Raw genomic sequence first — 24,012 nt, forward strand, 5'->3', positions numbered from 1 at the left:
GATTTGTTTTTTTTTGTAGGATCAAGAAATTCACATTTTTATATGTATCATATTACGTCAAAGTGGAATTTAAATTCACGTTGAACTGTAGTCCTTTTGTTGAACAAGTGTACAAATATATGGGAGCTCGTTGGAGTGCGAAATTCATAATCACAGCTTTTGCTTTTGTGTTATGGTTGATAATCGGTCATTTTTCGGCAAAAAATCAAACGTAACATGAAATCGCGGGGATCGATCCACATTTGGTTTTGGACGATCATCAGCATTTGGTTTTGGAAAATCACTGCACTTTTTACTACAAATAGTACGTAAAACTTCAACCATTATAAATACTTTTTCCTTTTCATATCATGAATCAACACAAATATAATGAAATGTCATTGTAGCATATTATGGTTAAGCCCTCCGTTTTCGTACTAAAATTTTTACCACATTTTTTTTTTGTAATAGGGTTTCTTACCCCATTCCCGGCCTAACATGCGCACGACTGCATTATTTAATTGATATTTATTGTAATTGTAATTGTAATTGTAATTTTTATTGGGAACGATAATCGGTTAGCTCTTACACTTATTATTGGGTCAAGGAAGGACTTGGACTAGGAGCAACTTTTTCTGATTTTTTTTGGGCCGTTTTATATTGCGATGGGGTTCACCTCTGCTTAAAAAATAGTTATTCTTGCTAAACACCGCTTGAAAAAGCTTTTATTTGATTTAAATTAACATGATGCAGCACTCATTTCAGTCATAGGCGATTGCTTATCCGGCATACCCCAAGTCTCTTCGGCATACGCAATATTTTACTTAATCTCTCAACATCTTACTCTCATTCTCTCTCTCGGGCAGTGGTGGAAATACTCGCTTCACGAGTAAGAAAAGAGTGTAATTGGGCCTACCAAAAATGCCACACTCGCACGAACCTACTGCCTGCATTTTTCTGGCGCTTGCTTTGTTCGCGAGTACGGGCAGAGCAAAAACAAAAAGGCGGGCTGTATTTTGTTCGGGAGTAAAAACACGGTCGCGAGTTTTTGTGATTATTTCGAATACAATGGATAGATTTGACTTGACATAAACACAATAACAATAAACAAATATGATCTTGCTCGAACATCAGTGAGAAATAAGTTCCGAGGTTGTTTTATGACTTTTAGCGAATTAACCCGAATGGCTCGCGAAGCTTCACGAACATTTTTCGGGGTCCGTTTTTTTGTTTTCTCTGCGAGCAGTAGGTAGGCAAGAAAAAGGCAAAACAAATGTTCGCGAGTCTTTTGCATTGCCTACTTCTTGTTTTGTGAGTAAGGTTCGCAGATTTCCACCACTGCTCTCGGGACGGTAGAAAATGCGACGTAAACAAAAATATGCACGTTCCACGATAACGTGATGCCAGATGGTATTATTCATAATAATTTTTATTTGGTTGAGAAGATATATGCACTCATCCAAATTCCTTCCAAATACTTTAAAAAATATTGTTTTCCCTCTTTCAAATTGAGATAATTATAAATAACATGAAAGCGTCAACGTTTTAGACAGTTTTCCTGTTAACGATGAAGGATTATCTTCATACTAAAATAAGACTCATGGCCTTTTGGCAGCACTGTACAGCTAGAAGTTCTTGGGCCGAGGTGAATTTTGTTCGGTTTGAGGATACATTTTTGAATGTATTCCAATATGTTTATATAAGATCTAGTGATAAAAACAATTAGAAAAGATAGAAGTGCGTTAGTTTAGCATTATTGTGTGGCGATAAACAGCCTGAAGCCTCGAGCACTGTGACGATTTTCAGGTAGGTGTTTATCTGATGATACCGTTTTGTAAAAGTGGAAAGAATCACGGCTCAGTGATGTTGCAACAAAGAGCAAAAGTTTGAAATCTACATTTTTATTTTCTATAATTGGATATATTAATAATCGAGTGAAATAAATGGTTGAAAAATATTGAGTATTGTGCGAGATAAATAGGAGACATTTTCTATTTCGCTGGGCATGAGAGCATTACAGGCTTAAATGGTAATTTATTTTACAAAGCTCACAGTTGATGATAACTGTGGAAGTCCCTCACGGATACTAAAGTCCAAGTCCCAGCCGAATAGATACGTATAATTTTATCGATAGTTTGGAAATATTGTTACGAAAAACCCTTGTATTTAATGTAATTATTGTACAAATCATGTGCTACAAATGATCATCATTTTTGTTTTGAAACTGAGTATAAACCAATGCCTACATTAAGCTTAATGAGACGTTACCGCACATAGTGCAGAAGGTAATTGACCTGAGAGGTAATGACCCATTTGGATCCATTTGGGACGCTTTGCACTGCTTCTTGTACATAGAAGAGTACTCATAATAAACGCAAGCTGGACAATGTGACGAACAAGTCCACGACAATGCTGTTGACCAAAGCTGAAAGGTAGACTAAATTAATCCATTCAGCTCAGCTCAAGTACCGCTACCTACAAATGCCTGCTCGCGATGATACCAAAACTCACGTTAATAAAGGAGAAAAGCAAATACCTGTAACAACACTCAGCCTTATGTTTCCGCTGATGTAGCAAGTTTGCGTCATTTATGTTGTATGATATCCGTTCATAATTACACAATAATGATACATGTGGTACAATAACTTTCTTTTTCCCTTATTTATATGTATTTGAACATGTTGGATACATGATATGAAAGTAAACAAAATTATTTGCACAATTCAAAGTATTGTTGCATAGTATGTTGATCCTTAAAGTTTGCCCTATTCATCATTCGAATGGCAGTTCTAGAACAAGCTTCTAAACTCAAAATTATTTCTATGAAGGGGGTCTCTAGTAAGCCTTGCGAGTGAGGGCGTAGGAGCCAAGGATGTTTTCGGGTGGGAAACACTCTCAAATCCCTAGGCATAGTGTATCCATTGTACTTGCCATATAAGATACATACTCATACAATGGCTGACATAGAAAAGCTTCTAAATAACTATAGAATACTAAGAGGACAAGGGGCTCCTCCTTAGCCGTGCGGTAAGACACGCGGCTACAAGGCAAGACCATGCTGAGGGTGGCTGGGTTCGATTCCCGGTCCGGTCTAGACAATTTTCGAATTGGAAATTGTATCGACTTCCCTGGGCATAAAAGTATCATCGTGTTAGCCTCATGATATACGTATGCAAAAATGGTAACTTGGCTTAGAAACCTCGCAGTTAATAACTGTGGAAGTGCTAATTGAACACTAAGCTGCGAGGCGGCTCTGTCCCAGTGTGGGGATGTAATGCCAATAAGAAGAAGACTAAGAGGAAAAGCAGGCCAAGTTCCAGTTGGAATGTATAGCAATAGAAGAAGATTTCAATAAAGATCGCGTCTTCAATGCAATGTTGAAATCCCTCACAAGATAAATATTCAACAATGGCTTTCAATCGCGAACTCTTTACGTTCTGACCACACAAAACAGAACCAAACACCCCGATACGCGTCCGATCAAACAGGTCCAATCACTCACTCCTCTGAAAAACTAATTGAACAGTATACACTAGGGTTTGGCTTTGTGTGCTTATAATATTTCCCTAACATTTTCTTGGGATACATGCATGTTAATGTTAGAAAATACCATGTAAGAAATATACCTGAAAAGCAGCATATTTACCATCTTGATTTAAATCCTGAAATTATTTATTTTCTACACAATGCCAATGGCTTTGAAACACCCTAAATTCACCAAGGCCTCAAGTTTTGATTCTTATAATAAAAAAAAAACAAATATAAAACTTCATTTAACTTCAAATAGTCATCGTCACATATGCTTTATTGTTGATATCCACTTCCAAGCGAGCAATTTTGTTTTTTATCTAGAATTTCACATATTTGGGCATATCAAGCTTTCGAAAGATATTCAATTTGCAACAACGAGCTAGCCGTGGGGGAAGTCAAGAGAGTAGGAGGTTAAGGGTTCGAGTCACTCCAAGAATCGTGAATTCTTTTTCGCAAAATTTATATCAACTTTGCCATTCCGAAAACTTGCGCTGTGCATATGCACAGTCATGATATATAACAAAAAAGATTTTTCGTACGATCGATTTGCCGAACAATATGCAATTAATTTGTACTTTCCAAAAGATGTTAGTTCCACTACCCCAGTAATCGAGCATCCACTACTTTACAACAAGGACTAGAAATCGCAACTTAATGTTATCTGGGGGAGCTTGTCACATTAGTTTACCACTGCCTGAAACTACTATACAGCACGGGTAAATCGGTACCATCATTCAACATATTGAACCTTCCATAACTTGCTTCAGCTTTCATAACACGAGATCTCGCGTGTTGTAAAAAGAACAACAATCCGAAAATCCGTTATATTGAAGCCAATTAAAATGATAACAACGTGATTCTTTCAGGAAAATAATAAAGGGAATATATATTATATACTCTCATTGAGGATATGTTTTAAGTCCAATGAATCTTCTACTGGTCCTCCGGAAGATCATGAACCAACGGAACATTGGTGATGTAGCCTCTCGGCTGCTCAGTAGGAGAATTTGGTAGGAAATTGTTAAGCACTGGGTCGTAAGCTAACTAGCACCGCTATATTCACTGTACCACCACTTACCTTAGCAGGAGCTTCTATTGCTCTGTCACGTCACGGAAGGAGAAAGCCCACCGATTCAGATGACGAAAGAGGTGAAAAGTTTGGAAACGATCGTGTTTCCAAGGTGGACCACACAGACCGAGGCTTGGATACCCGTTTTGGGCACGAATCGAATCAGAAATGGAATAGATAACCAAAAGGGAATGCGTCCGTAAATGAAATTCTACTCCGCAATAATTAGATTAACATGATTTGTTTTATTTGGCCATTAGGCCTTTCTGTGGTGAGAGAGACAAAGGGAAGGTGTACTTGCGCATTGTTGTTGATCTACGTTGGCTAGCATGCTGCTCGATGAGGAGGGCCCTCCGACGGGAACCAGGTTGTTGGGGTCACGCACGGACCGATCGATGAAACGTTTGGTGCTGGACGAAAGCGGGACTGAATCGATGTTGAACGACGGCGTGTCGTGAGACGGTTTAGCGAAGAGTTCGTAACGTGTTCGGCTGCACAAAAGGGTGGTTGGCATGACGCAGGAATACCACGATGAACTACCGCTAGGTCACCGAATTTTGCTTCAGCGGCTGCGCCGCTCCGGTCGCTTTTGCTCGTGAGGAGATTCCCGTATCCAGCCGGATCAATGGCTTCGTATCAGTCGATGTCGTCACCGCGTCTCAAGTTCGTCAAACGATCCGTCTTCCGGGTTTTGTTCGGGGAATCCGCGCTCCAGACCGTCCGTCGAGCTTCGAACGAATTTACTTTTGTTCCGCCGGATGTCGTCGTAACTAATAATGATAAACAGTCATCCGGGAATTGCACCCGATGCCACGGGAAAAAGAAAAGGCCCGAGTACAGACGCGGGCCTGTTCCACGGGGGGGATTAGTACACCATTATTGTCTCTCTCTCCCTATACGCTCCTATCCCTTTTCTATAGAACAATAGAAACAATTACCTTTTCAGATTTTTGACGATTACAACGCTTATTACTGTTGATTCTTTTCCACTCTTATCACAAATTTTCCCTTCTGCTGGCGGATTTCATCCAACTACGGAACACACTTTTCTTGGGAATTTATTCACTATAAGCAAACTACTTTACTTTATGTTATACTTAATCGGCGCGCACTTCTACTGTCTGTGGCGGTCGATATGGAAGAGAGCGATCGGCACCAATCTTTTCGCTTTTGTACCTTCTTTCGCTAAATTTTTTTTTTTTTTTTTGGAATTTTGAGAAGTGCCGAAGTTTGACAGCTTCGCACTTCTCAAAAGTTGGCAACAACTCCGCAGCGGTAACGGCAATTAGGTCTACTCCCGTTCGTAACGGGTGAGAGTCCTATCTCGACCACGGAGGGAAAGTTCAGTGGTAGCTCACATAACTTGTGCTCGATAAATTACGAGAAGTACATTAAATCTTTTTCTTCGGACAGCTGGGATCGCCACCAGTAAGGCTGTCCTTATAAATCGATTCGGAACGGACTAGGCGTTAGGTGCTTACTGGCGTGGGGGTCGAGACATGGGGATACTTGTGGAGGAGCTAACAAGCTGCAAATTGGATCCAACGGTTACAAATACCCCGTCATCCCAGTTCAAAATGAATGTTATTCATTCATTTTGACTAGGCAGGAGGTTTAACATAAATAAAACCGTAAATCAACATATACATTATTTTGATTTTTCAAAACAAATTATGTTGCATATTATTTGGCATCACTGCCGACGCGTTACTCTTCGACGATTATGTCAAGAAAGCGTTACGGTGTCTTTCACCAATACAAAAGCACGAGAAATGTCAAACGTAGAATCAAAACAAAAAAAAAAACGGGATAATAACTATGGAAACAGTGCGAAGCAACAGTAAGTGGATTCGATGGTAAATTAAAAACGGAACAAAACAAGTGGATGGAAATTTAACTTCATTTGTAACAGGTAAGTACTTCAAAGTGATTCGTTACGATTTGAGAATGGGTTCATTCAATGCAGGTTTCAAAAGCTGTGCGCACAGCCGGCAGGAACTGCTAGAAATCGTAAAGTTATGGTACCATTAATTTTTATTTTTGTTTTTACAGCCTGCTCGCGGAAAAATGCAGAGAAAGCAGCCATTCGTATCGAAGATGAAACAGGTATGAACGTTTATTTATTGATACATTTAACTACTCTGAGCTTTCGATTGCATTGACTAATACATTGTTTTGTCATTACAGATGTAATTGAACGATGTTTGCTTCGGCCGCAGCTAAACATAAGGATGTTTTGTACGATATATATCGCAAAAACAGTAAGTAATTCATTTTTGGTTTGTTTTTCAGATTTCCCCTGGCTTCAGGTCGGCGGCGGAGAAAACACCGATGGATTTGCCGTTTTCGTCGGCCAGCTCGTAGGCGGACGTACCAACCCGAGCTATGACGGTGCATGGGAGGTAGCAAGGTCCCAGCTTGGCATTATAGTGATGGGGGGCAGATGACTGGCGAAAGTTTCGCTTGTACACCTTTTGCCCTACAGTGTACACAGGTGAGAAAGTTTTATGACGCAAATTGTAATCATGTGAATTTTTATTGAATTGTTTTTTTAGGTTTTCATGAACTAGTTTGTAAATAGACTGGTCAATTTGAAGCTTCTTTTCAAGTCTTTCTTCATCCGAAAATTCCTCTACATCACGATCGACTTGATGTTCGTCTCCACGGCTAACAATCTCATGACCGAATAATATTCGATATGGACTGTAACCAGTAGCACCATGGGGAGTGTTGTTGAGAACGTACTCAATTTCCGGAACTCGAGTGTCCCAAAGTTGTTGGTTAGTTCGTGCATACGTTCTTATGCAAGCATTTATGGTGCGATTGAGCCGCTCCACTGGGTTACTTTGGCTGTGATGCCGCGGATTTGTCCAGTGTTGCACCCGGAACTTTTGTAGCAGTTCTTTGAAATTGGAAGACAAAAATGAGGACGCATTGTCAGAAATCAGGATTTCTGGAGTGGAATACCTCCGGAACCAACTATATTCCAGAATTTCACAAATTTTGGGGGCTGTAATCTTGCGCACCGGAAATAATAAGCAAAATTTGGAGAAAAGATCCATCACCACGAACAAATGGGCTTTTCCCGTTTTGCTCCTTGGTAAGGACTGAATAAAATCAACAGCGATTATTTGGAATGGTTTAGTGGCTAATCTAGGAACACCAACCACTGGATTTTGGGAACGATTTGGGGGCTTGCATTCCTTGCAAACAGAACATCTACGAATATGTGACCGTACGTCGTTTCCTAAATTTGGCCAATAATATTTCTTCTTTATTCTAGCTATGGTCTTGTCGGTTCCCAAGTGGAGGGAATCATCGTGCTCTTCGACGAGGATATTCTCTCTCATGTCCTGGGGAACACATATTTTCCACACAAATCGATAATCCAGAGAGTCGCCCTGAGTTGATACGAGCTTCTTTAGCACACCGTTATCTACCCGAAAATCTTTATATTTTTCGGGGTGTTCGTGAACCTTATTCAACATCTTCGTGTACCATTCATTGCCGTTTTGGGTTAAAGAAAGTACTTCTACCGCACGCGATAGTGTGTCAGGTACGACGTTATCAATTCCTCGACGATGTTTTATGACCATGTCATGTCGTTGAAGCTCTATGCTCCAACGACAAAGCCGAGAAGAAGTGCGCCAGCTACTGCGGAGTATGTAGGTGAGGGCCGAAGCATCGGTGATAACCGTAAACTTCGATCCTTCTACATAACACCGGAATTTTTCAACGGATCTAAGTACGGCCAGCGCCTCTTTTTCCGTGGCAAAATAGCGTTGCTCTGGGCCTGTTAATTTCTGCGAGTAGTAAGCAATTGGCTGTTCCATACCATCTCGATCTTGGGTCAGCACCCCGGCGATGGCTGTATCACTGGCATCGCAGTGGATACAGAATGGTTTGCTGAAATCCGGATTAGCAAGTATCGGAGCAGTGATAAGCAGCTCTTTAATCTTTACAAAGGACGCTTCTGCCGAATCATTCCATCGGATTGATTTTGGCTTATCCTTTAGCAAATCTGTAAGTGGGCGTACTACCTGGCTATAATTGGCAATGAAACGCCGGTAATAATTACTCATACCCAGGAATCGTCGCAAAGCACGTATGCTATTGGGGCGTTCTATATTAATAATGGCCTCCACGCGATCTGGGTTTGGTTTTAGCCCTTTTGTGGATAAAATGTACCCCAGATATGGGAGTTCAGGTACGCAAAATTTAGATTTTTGTACGTTTATGGATAAATTAGCCCTGTTTAAACGAGAAGCCACTTCTCTGAGTAACCTGAGGTGCTCTTCAAAGGTCTCGCTTAAAACGATAATGTCGTCTAGGTAGACAAAGACTTTAGGTTCCAGTTCACCGGCACCCAAGACTCTGTCCATTAGCCGCGACAGCGTTGCAGGGCTATTCACTAGTCCGAAAGGCATGCGGGTGAACTGGAAAAGTCCTCTACCTAGGACTGAAAAGGCGGTTAATTTACGTGATCTGGTATAGAGAGGGATTTGGAGAAATGCTTTCGATAAGTCAATTGTCGAAATATATTTACATGGCCCTAAACGACTGAGAATTCTATCTGCGTGTGGCAACGGATATGAATCTCTAACTGTCCTCTCGTTTAATTTTCGTGCGTCAAGGCACAATCGTACTGTCCCGTCAGGTTTGTCAACGGGGACTAACCTCAACGCCCAGTTACTGTAGGACCGCTCTATGATGCCGGCTTCAAGCATTTTATCCAATTCCTCATTTATTTGCTCCTGACGTTTTGGAGAAGTAGGGAACGGGTTTATGCGGACTGGAGCTAACTGTTTGGCCTCGTCAGTTAATTCGATACGGTGTGAGATTAGTGGCGTCGTGTCTAATTGGCCGTCGACTGCCGCTTTGAATTGACCTTTTACCAACTCTAATTCTAGGAGTTGTTGATCGGTCAGAATACAATCTTCTGGAGCGATTTCGATTTCCTCTGCCGCAACTGATTGGATAGTTGGAACAATACCAAACGTCTTCCAAAAATCCGTACCTAACAGGAGCCGTCTCCTGAGCTCAGGCACAACCAGTGTAGGGATTAGTTTGGTTTGACTATTGAAACTTATTGGAAGGTTCACATAGCCCGTCACTTCCAACTTTTGTCCACTGGCCGTGACCAGATCGACATTAGCAGGGAATATTTTTAGTTTGCTGGATTTAATCAATTTTAAGGAACCGATGCCTAGAATACTTCGATGCGCTCCACTGTCAAGTAGACCGACAATAGGGACATCGAAGATAGATACTTTCACGAAAGGGCGATCATCGTCCTGCACATTCACGAACAATTCTTCTAGGTGGGCGTGCTCGGGGGGGTCGTAATCAGAGTCGTGAATTCGGTGATAACCGGATTCGTTAAGGGATTGGTGTGAGGGATTTTGAAAACTTTGACTGGCCTGCCCTCGCAGGTAGTCTATTGGAAGTTTTTTTCACAATAGGGGCAATTTTTGGTTTCGACCTGGTGCAACCCGCATCGGAGGCAGAATTTGTACCTAGGTTGAATACATTCCGTAAAGTTATGGCCGGGCTGTCTACAATTAAAGCATACCCCTTCCCTAGGAGGCACGTAGGTATCAATCCACGAAGGTATTTCTTCCTCCACCTTTGACGTTCTCGGCTCGTCTGGCTTTTTTCTCTCGATTTTAGGTTTCCTTGGAATTTCTCTCGACGGTTTCCTCGAAGGGTGTTCATCTTCCGAGGCTTCTTTCTGCGACCGATAAAAATTTCGCGATTTGTATGATTTCTTCGACACTTCGACCGGGGGTTTGGACATTTTATGAGAATCTCTACTGATCTCATTCACCTGAGTCTTATTTCGCGGCGGCGGGTGCTGATCCTGCGTGTTTGGGGCGTATTTGTACCAATAGGTAGCGTCCAACTGCCTCCCAAACCTCTTCAGATCGGCTAAATTATTAACTTTAGACGCGACCGCGTGACCTTTGTAGTCCGATCGTAGATTTCGGTACACGATTTCAAATTTCTTCCCTTCCGAAATCGGTTTCGTAAGGGAGTTGAATATTTTCAACATTTCCGTCAAATAATCCGAAAAGCGTTCTTTTGGACCTTGTTTCCGCGAGATTGCTTTAATCTCGGCCACGTGATCGTGATCGGGACTCAGGAACTCACGTTTGAGTTCCGAAACGAGTTCGTTCCAATTCGCGAAGTCTTCGTTTTCCATGCCAGACATGAACCACGATTTGGCCTGGTCTTTAAAGAGATATATCGCGGACCGAAATAATTCGCGTTTAGAAACGTTTTCTGATTTGGCGTAGAATTCTACTTCTTTGATGAATCTCATCAAATTTTGACCGTTATCGCGGCCGTCATACCGAATGTTCCATTCAGATATCGGTCGAGTTTTGGGTTGCGCGCGACGATGTGGGTTTCTCTGGTGTCTAACGACCGGAGCATCTGACGATGATGCAGAGCTTTCTGGGTCGGACTCAGTTACTGAATCCGACGTCTCAGCCTGCTGAATCGGCTTAGACTTCGATGGTTTATTCAGCGGAAATTTGCGGATCACTTTTTCCGAACGATTCGTATCCGGGATGGACTCTTGACGAGGCATCGCAAACGGATACGGTGGAAACGCGAAGGGATACAACGTTGCGAGCATACTCGGAAGTGCTTCTAGGTTTGTGTTCGAAGATTGTTTGTACGATTTTAATTCGCGGCGACTTGACGTTAGGGGAAGACCTGAACCACCCTGAGCCCCCTCATTATCTTGATCTCCTTCTTCGGACGATTGTGAATCTTTCTTCTTCGATTGTTTGGTTTTTTTCTGAGAACTTTTTTGTACATTTTTGTGTGGGTTATTTTTAGATTCACACTCAGCCCGTATGTTTGAAACCGAACGAGCAATTTCTTCCATCACATGTTTTCTAACAGTATGTAATGGTGAGAACATAGAGAAATGGGTGTTCATTAGTCCTCGAATTGTGCACAGAAGCTTATCAAAGTCTATGAGATCTTCGTCCGTCTCAGCATATTCTTGAGCGCGGCGAACTCTGGCGAAATAATGCACCAGTCGCGATTTCAGACTGTCTCTAAAACCGTCAAAGTGAACTTCATTATTCAAATAACTTGTAATTTGCTCTAAGTTTTTATCAATCATTTTTATCTCCGCATCCACGGTAACATTACACCTAAGAAAATCTACATCCACTGCATTTTGCTCTTTTTCGTCCTTCAACCGGTCCCTGAGCCTCCTCTGAATGGCAGATCGGGACTCTGTGGGATCGTATTGCACTGCTCTGATGGTCAATTCGTATTCAATCTCGTGCTTCTCGAGATGATGAACCATTAATCGCTTATATTGAACCTCGAATTCCAAATCCATGTTGCTCAAACAACTGCTTCGTTGGAAGAACGAAAAAAATATCAAAAAAAACCGGAAGTGTTTTTCTTCCCCTCCGCTAGGGGGAGTGAAAAAATGAATTAGAGTAACTAATTATTTTTGCTGGGCGCCAATTTGTAGCCTCTCGGCTGCTCAGTAGGAGAATTTGGTAGGAAATTGTTAAGCACTGGGTCGTAAGCTAACTAGCACCGCTATATTCACTGTACCACCACTTACCTTAGCAGGAGCTTCTATTGCTCTGTCACGTCACGGAAGGAGAAAGCCCACCGATTCAGATGACGAAAGAGGTGAAAAGTTTGGAAACGATCGTGTTTCCAAGGTGGACCACACAGACCGAGGCTTGGATACCCGTTTTGGGCACGAATCGAATCAGAAATGGAATAGATAACCAAAAGGGAATGCGTCCGTAAATGAAATTCTACTCCGCAATAATTGTATTAACATGATTGGTTTTATTTGGCTATTAGCCCTTTCTGTGGCGAGAGAGACAAAAGGAAGGTGTAACTTGCGCATTATCGTTGATCTACGTTGGCTAGCATGCTGCTCGATGAGGAGGGCTAGCATGCTGCTCGATGAGGAGGGAGGTTCCCTCCGACGGGAACCAGGTTGTTGGGGTCACGCACGGACCGATCGATGAAACGTTTGGTGCTGGACGAAAGCGGGACTGAATCGATGTTGAACGACGGCGTGTCGTGAGACGGTTTAGCGAAGAGTTCGTAACGTGTTCGGCTGCACAAAAGGGTGGTTGGCATGACGCAGGAATACCACGATGAACTACCGCTAGGTCACCGAATTTTGCTTCAGCGGCTGCGCCACTCGGTCGCTTTTGCTCGTGAGGAGATTCCCGTATCCAGCCGGATCAATGGCTTCGTATCAGTCGATGTCGTCACCGCGTCTCAAGTTCGTCAAACGATCCGTCTTCCGGGTTTTGTTCGGGGAATCCGCGCTCCAGACCGTCCGTCGAGCTTCGAACGAATTTACTTTTGTTCCGCCGGATGTCGTCGTTGCTGGGAATGATAAGCAGTCCTCCGGGAATTACACCCGAGGCCACAGGAAAAAGAAAAGGCCCGAGTACAGACGCGGGCCTGTTCCACGGGGGGGGTTAGTACACCATTATTGTCTCTCTCTCCCTATACGCTCCTATCCCTTTTCTATAGAACAATAGAAACAATTACCTTTTCAGATTTTGACGATTACAACGCTTATTACTGTTGATTCTTTTCCACTCTTATCACAAATTTTCCCTTCTGCTGGCGGATTTCATCCAACTACGGAACACACTTTTCTTGGGAATTTATTCACTATAAGCAAACTACTTTACTTTATGTTATACTTAATCGGCGCGCACTTCTACTGTCTGTGGCGGTCGATATGGAAGAGAGCGATCGGCACCAATCTTTTCGCTTTTGTACCTTCTTTCGCTAAGTTTTTAGGATTTTTGAGAAGAGCCGAAGTTTGACAGCTTCGCACTTCTCAAAAGTTGGCAACAACTCCGCGGCGATAACGACAATCAGGCCTACCCCCGTTCGTAACGGGGTAAGGGTCCTATCTCAACCACGGATCCTATTTCAGTGGTAGCTCACATAACTTGTGCTCGATAAATTACGAGAAGTACATTAAATCTTTTTCTTCGGACAGCTGGGATCGCCACCAGTAAGGCTGTCCTTATAAATCGATTCGGAACGGACTAGGCGTTAGGTGCTTACTGGCGTGGGGGTCGAGACATGGGGATACTTGTGGAGGAGCTAACAAGCTGCAAATTGGATCCAACGGTTACAGTGAAAATAGTCAATTTTCTGAATAAATGGCGCGGTGCTTCCTATAACATTTCTAAAAATCTTGGCGTAGTGAAACGAATTCTAAATCCATCTATGATCGATCCTATGTAACCCTATGAGTCAAGGAAAAAAGAGATTTGAAATTCTTCCACTTAGCGCCGCTAGTGTATATGAACCTACCAGTTTGGTTCGATATCTTGGGATATGTGGGGATTGTAAAGTTGCCGTCTTCTATAAAGTTGTCCGAGCATTGGAAACCAATATGTTGAGAAACTGTTTAGTTCAGAATTCAGAGATTTCCGTCTTCTACAAAGTTGTTCGAGGATTGTAAACCAATATGTTGAAAAATGGGTGAGTTTAAAATTTATCAGCAGAGTAATTCTAGTGCATGTTAGACCACCAGTTTGGTGATATACCCCCGGATTAGAAAGTGGCCGTCTTCTACACAGCTGTTCGAGGATGAACACCAATATACTGAAATACTGGGTGATATATGGGTCAACCAGTTTTGTTAGATATCTCAGGGTAAAAAGGATTTAACCTTTCATTAACAGTTCATCTGGTGGGAATGGACTGTCTTGTGACGGAAAAATAAATTAGGAATTATACAATTAGGCGGCGCTAGTGTGCATGCAATATTCTTGCATGTGTGAAATATTGCTCTAGCTTGAGATCCTTCGTACCTACACCCAAGTTGTATTCGGCCAAATTGTTCGGGAGCACACTAGCGCCGCCTAGTTATATAATTCCTATTTTTTCCGTCACCAGACAGTCCATTCCCACCTTGCCAAAGACATAATTTATGCAAATTTCAAATTTGTGCCATAAGAATTTACAATGTGGAAAATTCCATATATCGGAATATCTTGATATAGTCTAAAGTAGGGACGTTCCGATACTTCCGATATATCAGAATATCGATATTTTTGTTTCGATATCCGATATTTTTGTATCGATATTTTGTTTTCAATATATCGGTAATATCGATATTTTTGCTTTCGATATCGATATATTGAATCCGAACAAAACAACAACAGAATAATAATTGCACTGTATTTTGTAAAAAAAAATACTTCAAAATGGATTGAAATGTCGTATTTTTAATTGTTCAGATAATTTTTCTCGGAGCATTTGGTGTGAAGTGTGTGCTTCCATCACAAATAGTTTTGACAACTTGACACTTTGCATTGACGCGCCGTTGTGTAACATTTGCCATGCCACTGGTTCTTGAATCCTTTCACGGATTCAATTATATATTTGGCGTGTTCTTATGATAAGCTAGATGAATTAACTTTAGAAACCAAGAAGATATTTATGGAAATGGGAATTTAGAAAAAAATTGAGAACATATGAAAATTTGCTTTAAAAATTCAAAAAAATGCCCCGTAGGAATTAAAAATTTCCTTAGGAAGCTCAAAATATTTCTGCAAGTTTTCTGATGAAAATTAAGATTTTTTTTCTGATGGAAGTTTTAGCGTAAATTTTGATGAGAATTTCCTGCCAAAACTCAAGGAAACTTCGTGTGAAACAAAAACATAATTTCTCGTGAAAGTTTAAGAGAATTTTCTTTTATAGTTAAAAATATTTCACTTGATTTTAACTTGAACATTAAATTAATAAAAAACTTCCGTTAAAATTATGAAAAGAGAATTTTCTGCTGATAAGAATCAGAATAACCAGAGGAAAAATACAAAAAATGTCTCGAAACTAAAGTAGATTTTTTTGAGTGAAATAGTGATGTCAGTATCATGCCAAAAACGCCGCCGGTACCGGTTAAAACTGCGACGAATGCCGCCACCAATGATTCTTGGACTGGCACACTCTAGAAGCAAATTGGATTAAGTAATAGATAAAAAGCTTTGTTTAGTTTATTTAAAATAATAACGTGAACTTTTTACATCAATTTCTAATACTTATTGCAATTAGGGTGATATGGTAATACGACAGTAATTGAATTACTTCAACAAATATATTCTAAATATTCTCATTTCTGAAATATCATATGATTATCCGATATATCGATATTTTTATTCCAATATATCGGTGATATCGATACTTTGATTCGATTATCATATCGAATCAAATATCGATATTTTGTAGTATCGGAACGTCCCTAGTCTAAAGTAATGATTTCATATATACCACCATCTAGTGCCTCAATGCCTCATGTTAAAGCACACGCCTTCCTGCATAATCTTTTTGAAAAGATGCAGTTCAAAATAGGTATGATTTTCGATATAAGTAAAATATGCCTGAAAATTAATGTTATTGTATCATTATTTACAAAAACCCCTTCCTGCAAGGTACCCGCTCACCTTATATTAAGCTTAGATAACGTCCTGAAAAATGATTAAATTATCTTTCGAAACTGCCCAAAAAATTCAAAATTCAGTTTTTTATAAAAGTACACAGTGGCGTTTATTTTCAAGAATTTTTGAGCGAATTCACACCTAGGGGACAGATCTCGGCGAGTTTTACCTAACTACCAAACATAAGGAGATTAGGTTAAAAACTAAAAAAAAATGGCTGCTTTCCAAAGTGGCCTGGGGATTTGCGGAAAGGCCGTCTAGTAGCCACATGCGGTCATTACATAGTAAGAACTGTGAATTAACACTAGGATCACCGTCAGAAATGACTTAGAAAAAATGCGCTACTCTATGACGAACTATCCAAAATGACCATTTTACGGACGTTCCGGATTATTCGGAAGGCCGTCTGGTGACCACCTGCGGTTATAGCTAAGTAAGAACTGTGAAATATCTCCAAAATCATCATCAGAAATGGTTTAGAAAAAATTGCGCTGCTCTAGGACGAACTTCACAAAATGAACATTTTTACGGATGTTCCAGATTCTCCAGAAACCCGTCTGGTGGCCACTGTGGTCATAGTACAATAAGAGGTCTGTATTAACTCGACGATCACCGTCAGAAATGGTTTAAAAAATTGCGCTGCTCTAGAACAAACTTTCCAAAAAGACCATGTTTACGGACGTTCCGAATTATCCGGTCATAACAGAGTTAGAACTGTGTATTAACTCAAATATCACCATCAGAAACGGTTTAGAAAAAAAAAATGCGCTGCTGTAGGACGATCTTCTGGATTATCCGGAAGGCCACTCCGTTCATAGCAGAGTAAGAACTGTGTATTAACTCTAAGATCACCGTCAGAAATTGCTTAGATTGCGTTGCTGTAGGACAAACTTTCCAAAATGACGTTTTTACGAACGTTCCGGGTTTTCCTGAAGGCCGTCTGGTGACAACCTACGGCCATAGGTGAGTGAAAACTGCGAATGAACTAAAAAAAGTTATTCTAAAAAAATCTCAGGAAAAACCGCGCTACTTTAAGATGAATTGCTAATGAAATAAATGAATAATTCATTATTGGTCCCTTTTCCAGTGTATTTTTTTAGGAATACATGGTGGTTTGGTGCAAATTGGCCAACTGACTGAAAAGATATCTCATTTTCACTCAAAGTGTTGTACTTTTTACAATAATGCGAGTCCCGGAAAGTTACTCTGCTGGAAGTGGAAAAGAAAAAATCGATAGTCCATGTTTAAATTAGTATAACACGCTTTTCATACAATGCTGACAGAACTAAAAAAAATCATTTTTAACATTTTGATGGTAAAGCACAGTTTCACCTGACAAAAACCAGCTTACCATTTTATTTAAATTCACGAATTATATTTAAAAGAAAGCAGAAAGGTCCGTAAAATTCTAAATAATTACAAAAATATGAAAGTTTTTTTAGTCATGTCATGTGATGCGTCGTTTATGAAGAATTTCATATTTCAATCTGTGCCTGTATTGTATGAAACCGTCGCGTCGACAAATTAAGACTGCCACTTTATCTACTTTTATTGAAACTAAACATGTTAATAGAGAGAAAGCATTCAAGTTTCCTGTTCATTGCACTAGAGTTGGTTTCTCATTACAACTTCAAATGTCTCTACAGCTCCCTTTAGCTAACGAAACAGCACTTATTGTTCGTATTGGAAACACCCTCACTTCAAAATTTTCCGCTGGTGTGTACTGAAAATCGTTGAGTCGGTCAACGACAGCTTTCAATTATCCAGGAAAATCACCGTCTACAGAGCATCAAATTAGCATAAATTAACCGATTTTTGCTCGCGGGTTGATTTTTTCTTGGCTTGAATTCTACATTTCAAACCCGAATTAAAAGGTGAGGGTTACAGAAATTGTATTCTGTTCAAATTTATTCAATGTATGTGGCTTAACAACATCACTTCAACCTTATGACATTAATTCAACAAGCATGATTTTCATTTTAGACTCCCATTTCACTGAGTTAATTTTCATTTTTCATCATCTGAAATAATTGTTTGCTCACCTGCTAATTTGTACTTTCGGCACGTTAATTGAATTATTATGAAAAAACAACAGTATGAACATTGAACCATCAGTCATATTTGACTCCTCATTGATGCTGTCCACGTTTAGTTATGTCGTCTATCCACTTATGTCCGCACGATGGATTTCAATCCTCTCACTTCGCTTATTTTATCTGCCGTACACCTCAACAGCAGGCATCTATCTTCAAAGCAATAAGTGACGCAATTCCACAAGCAGTACTGGTTGATTGAACCACATATGTTTTGCACAAGCCGGTGTATTTTCTGTCTTTTGGAGCTGACAGTCAAAATATGTTCACGTATTTGCACACTATTGATGTCCAGCATCCACTGCGAAATGCTCCAAGGTCCACGCGAGACTAACCCGCATCACGCGCGGCATCATTTACAACAGCCAGTGACCGTCTACCGTACCGGTCTTTGAGGCGGCGGTAAATAGAAACCATTCACAAACGTCGAGTTCATTCCGTTCGGATGGATATTGCGTACGGTCTCCTCGGGGGTGAGATACATTTTATGTCATGCGACACAACTATTCCATTAGGTGATTATGTTGCATGAATATTTCATCTGCCTTGATGTACGGAAATGGCTTTGCAAGTAACACCTGTGTGAATATATAATAGGTACAATCTGATTATTGAGTATTTTAAGTAAAGTTGTTACTGCCATACTGGTTCGTTTTAGCTTTGTTCGAGCACATTAAAGTCTTTGGCAAACTCAAGTTAATATTGGTTGTGGTTTCTTTCTCGTTTCTTTTTCTAACATGAAAGTCTTTTTTTAGAAATACACAGTAGAAAGGACAACATAAAACTTTAGAAAGGTATGTAGGCCGCGTTAAAAAAATCTCATTATTTAAATTTTTGGCATTAGTTTTGACATGACATAATAATTGGCGTTTCAGGGTAAATACGCTTTATGATGTCATTATCTACGTAATATTCCATACATTTTGCGCTGTCAAAAGATACCCGCTAAAAAGAGTCATAAAGAATTTATTACGAACAATTATTACGAGAGAGCTTTCGTTCTAACTGGGATGCAGGGAGAAATTCAACAAAACAAAACTGACAAGCGTCACGCTCTTTTTGCCAGAGAGAAAATTCTCTCTGTTTTCATTTCGTTTCGTAGTTGACAGTCATGCTCTTTCTGTCGCAGCAGGGTCGAAGCATGTTAGATGGAAATCTTCTGAGCGCTGAAGAATAACTGATGGTTTTGTGGAAAGCATTTTATATGATGAAAAATAATGATGATAATTATTTATTCTCCACTTATTCAACATGAATTGTTTAAAAAACAGATGCTCTCTAGAATTAACATGAAGTACTTAACTTAAACCTAGATTTAATAGAACAAATCGAATAAATTTTCAAAGTTCAAGGGCCAATGCGGATGACAATTTAAAACGTAGGAATGGTTGTATAACGAATATATTTGATGAATAAACATGATTTCATAAATTGTTTCAATTCTGCTCCTTGAATGGCTTAATATACTTTGGATTTCAACATTTTTCATGTGGGACAACTGTACGATTTGAATGGGATGTATAAATAAAGTAGAATAACCTTAAATAAAACATGGATTGGTAATGCATTAATTCATCCAAAATCCAGTTTAAATTATATCACATTCACACGATTCGATTTTGTTAGAAGCTGTATCATTGATTGTCGAGTAGAACGCAATGGTTCAGTTTCCATTTTTGAAAAAAAATAATTTGCTTAGTTGCCCTTCATACATGGAGATACTGGTAGAAATACATTTTAGTTCGATAATATTTCTTGAAAATTGGTCCAATCGTCCTTTTTTATTTATTTGTAAGAATTCCCAGAAGTATCTAAATTTTTCTATCAAATCTCCGTTCGATCATAGTACAGAATCAAAATACTTTTTAAACTTAAAAATAAATTGAGAAATAGTCTGATTCCCCGAAGAACGGCGCACCCAACTAATGAATGTTGCTTCGCTTATTATCCTTAATGAGAGCTTCAAATATTCTTCGAAAATCCCTTTTCATATTTTTTTTTTTATATTTTTTTTTCGTAGAAACTTTGTTCAGAAAAAAATGTTCGATTGTCGCCACACAAATGCTTGATTTCGCAAATTAAATTTTAAAACTCTCTTTGAATTCAACCCTGTATTAGCGTGCAAATGAGGAAACATGGAAACGTCAAGATATATTATCTTGCTGCAGTCTGAACACCTCGTAATAATTGGATACCCTCTCACTTAACAAAGTCATAAATAGCCCAATCTGAATAGGCTATAAAGACGAGCTTGATTTTCACACATTTTAATGATGGAAATCGAAACCGACAACGAACTATAATGAAACTGGTATTTCTCATCATACAATGAATTTTACAGATCTCTTACTTTTAATCTCTGAAAATGTATCTAATATGTATTACCAAGCAAAACTCCTTGAGTGCATCTTAATAAAGCCCACATATTTAAATTTTCTTCCTGAATTTAAAAGCCCTTAGAATACCTTGCAAAAAGGACAATCTTTGGTAATCCCGGTGGGTCACGTTTGGATTACCATCGATGTATGGGCGCGGTCAAACCACGCCACTGCATTGTGTCGTCGGCTCGCTATCCAATCAAGATCGGATTATTTATGATCCACGATTGAGCAACGGATGGATGTCAGTAAAGCCGAAGGTTTGTGGTTTCATTAAACTGGATTCGTTAAATGGAACCTTCACATCATATAGTTTAAAAACATTACACATCTCAGAATAAAAGGAAGAAGTCCAATGATTGCCCTGAACTAATCATATTTCGCTTGAAACGTATTTGTACCAATGGTGATTCCTGTTTCAGCAAAGGAAACTTTTCGTAAACACTCAGCGATCTCAACAGAATACTTAACAGCATTAATCCGTGCAAATTATCCGATAATTGCTTCAGTGGGTACATCAATTAAATGGTGATTTCCCCTGGCTGCAAACAAAGCTGAGAAACCCGAGAATAAATACTCGCTGTTTCTGGCTGTTTCGTTTCATGATTGCAAGAATTTCAAAGTAATTATTTAGGAATAAATAAGCAACTAATCAAATAGTTAATATGCAATGTACCATGAAGCATGTGTAACGCATGCATTCAACGTTTTCCCTCAAACGAAGCCACATTCGTGGTTGGTATATTTTCTAGGAAATACCAACCATCAATTTTCCAAAATCTCTATGAAAGAACGAAACAGAATGTACGCCTTAAACCTCTTGATTGATACATATACTGCCACCCCAAGCATAACTGTCCCATATTGATATGGATTTCATGCTTGCTTGCGGCAGGATGAGTAAAAACCAACGCACCACCCACAACTCACCCAACTATCAATTTTTAATACGTTGCTTTACCGGCTTAATACTAGGAATGAGTGAGTGACGGGTGAGTAGGTATTAGGCATCTACTGAAAGCTAATCTGCAAAACGCAGATCGTTTCATTACCCGAAAGTAGTGGAGCACAAAGCGTATCGTTCATTTTCAATAGACATTGTTTGCAGAGATGTTTCTTGTTTGATGACACCTTATTATTTAGGTAGAAATAATTTGGTAGAAATAATTTTACGATGCGATTGGTTTAATGAAACCCCTTAGACTGATGCTGCCAAAGATGGCAAACGTAATAATATCTTTTACATCACTCAGGGAGAATGGAGCTGGTCTGCAGGTTCTACCGGTGGACATTCTCCCAACAACAAATAATAACATAACAAGAGAACAGTAACGTTCTTTGAAAGCGATGGGTGGCACTCATGTTTATCCTATATCAAAACAAATAAACAAGTTCCAATTCAAATGGCAACTATCCTGCGTGCTTACTTATAGCCCGAAAAACAATCGAAAAATAAGAAAAAAGCACCCAAACAAATATTGATTCATCCTTGGCATTGAGCATTCGTAACAAATCTTATATAAATAATGCTCCATTTGTTTGTGTCAGAACATTACATGTAGCCGGTCTAGGGGAAAATGATGTAAATGGTGCAAAATTGTAGAATCGTTCACATCTTCTGAGCAAAAACTTTTCAATATAATTCATTACTTGTCATAAGACGTGTTTATACAATCCCATTTAATTCCACCACTTAATTGTACCGTGACAGATACATATTTCGTCCTCAACAGTTAGGTTGTCTTCAGTGTCTCGTACTTGACTCTACTTGACTCTACACCGGGACAGAGCCGCCTTGCAGCTTAGTGTTCATTGAGCACTTTCACAGTTATTAACTGCGAGGATTCTAAGCCAAATTACCATTTTTGCATTCGTATATCATGAGGCTAACGCGCTGATACTTTTATGCCCAGGGAAGTCGAGACAATTTCCAATCCGAAAATTGCCTAGACCGGCACCGGGAATCGAACCCAGCCACCCTCAGTATGGTCTTGCTTTGTAGCCGCGTGTCTTACCGAACGGCTAAGGAAGGCCCCCAACAACATTGCCCACTCTTGTAAATGTTGGGACAAACTCAACCCGTAATAAGCAATTGTATCAGTAATCAATGTTCAGACATAAACTTAACCACATGTTGACTTGATTTGTGTTTTATTTCTGAAATATTTGTTGCTTGTTTTTTGCATTTTTAAGCGACAATTACACTTCATGCAAATGACCCTTTCAGCCTGGTTGTAGGACAAAAGGTCGAAGGTCAAAAGGTCGAAGGACAAAAGGTCAAAGGTCAAAAAGTCGAAAGGATAAAAGGTCGAAGGGTCAAAAGGTCAAAGAGACACAAGGTCGAAACAAAAAATCTGAGTCAAAAGGTCGAAGGGTCAAAAGGTCGAAAGGACAAAAGGTCGAAAAGACAAAAGGTCGAAGGGTCAAAAAGTCAAAGAGACACAAGGTCGAAACAAAAAATCTGAGTCAAAAGGTCGAAGGGTCAAAAGGTCGAAAGGACAAAAGGTCGAAAAGACAAAAGGTCGGAGGGTAAAAAGGTCAAAGGGACAAAAGGTCGAAACAAAAAATCTGAGTCAAAAGGTCGAAGGTCAAAAGGTCGAAGGTCAAAAAGTCGAAAGGACAAAAGGTCGAAGGGATAAACGGTCGAATCAAAAAATCAAAAGGTCGAAAGAACAAAAGGTCGAAGGGCCAAAAGGTCAAAGGGACAAAAGGTCGAGGGGTCAAAAGGTCAAAGGGACAAAAGGTCGAAGGGTCAAAAGGTCAAAGGGACAAAAGGTCGAAACAAAAAATCTGAGTCAAAAGGTCGAAAGGTCAAAAGGTCGAAAGAACAAAAGATCGAAAAGACAAAAGGTCGAAAGGACAAAAGGTCGAAGGGAGAAAAGGTCGAAACCAAAAATCTTAGTGAAAAGGTCGAAAGTAAAAACGTCGTAGGACAAAAGGTCGAAAGTAAAAATCTCAAAGGACAAAAGGTCGAAAGTAAAAAGGTCGAAAGACAGAAAAACGAAAGGTCAAAAGATGAAAATTGCACTTGTTGGACAAAAGGTCGAGGGTCAAAAAGACGAAGATCAAAAACTCGAAGGTCAGGTCAAAGGTCGAAAGAATTAGGCAAAACGAGTGTGCATCAACCATTCTTTCGCACATTTATGTTTATTTATGTTTTACCTGGTAATATTTTATCGTTGAATTTTCCTTCTTTTAATCATAGGCTTTTCTTTCGAGTTTCGCACATTTATATTTAGTTGTGTTTAACCTTATTTTCATTGTTGATATTTTTCTTTCTTTTATTCATAACCTTTTCTTTCGAGTTCGCATTTTTCTACCACATACCTACCAAAACCTACCAAAAGTGAGAAAAACGAAAAAAAATTAATTTTCAATTTTTTTATTCATTTGACAAATATTAATCAGTTTATGCCTTGGAAAGGTATAAATAACGATACCGTACCCGTTATTTTTTGTCGAAAAGGCTTACAGAATCCATGAAGCGGGCTTGG

At 39.7% G+C, this 24,012-nt stretch overlaps 2 protein-coding genes across 11 annotated transcripts in view; one reads left to right on the forward strand and one right to left on the reverse strand.

Annotated features, from left to right (window-relative positions):
* The window catches only part of LOC134217381 (pyrokinin-1 receptor-like), a 213,823-nt gene that overhangs the window by 78,054 nt on the left and 111,757 nt on the right, over nucleotides 1–24,012 (reverse strand). Inside the window, exon 1 of one of the 10 annotated variants that reach the window (XM_062696127.1) lies at nucleotides 18,090–18,444. The exons of 8 other annotated variants lie outside the window; for them this stretch is intronic. The gene's annotated coding sequence lies outside the window, so the exon portion shown is untranslated. Of the gene's footprint in view, nucleotides 1–3,605; nucleotides 3,624–18,089; nucleotides 18,445–24,012 lie in introns of those variants that run through there. One more of the 10 variants, XM_062696128.1, reaches the window with a different exon arrangement.
* The window catches only part of LOC134217087 (uncharacterized), a 31,100-nt gene continuing 19,610 nt past the window's right edge, over nucleotides 12,523–24,012 (forward strand). Inside the window, exon 1 of the mRNA XM_062695853.1 lies at nucleotides 12,523–12,565. Coding sequence (XP_062551837.1) covers nucleotides 12,523–12,565 — 43 coding nt within the window. The remainder of the gene's footprint in view (nucleotides 12,566–24,012) is intronic.

The sequence above is a fragment of the Armigeres subalbatus genome, chromosome 2, assembly GCF_024139115.2.
Source record: "Armigeres subalbatus isolate Guangzhou_Male chromosome 2, GZ_Asu_2, whole genome shotgun sequence".
Taxonomy (NCBI): Eukaryota; Metazoa; Arthropoda; class Insecta; order Diptera; family Culicidae; genus Armigeres; species Armigeres subalbatus.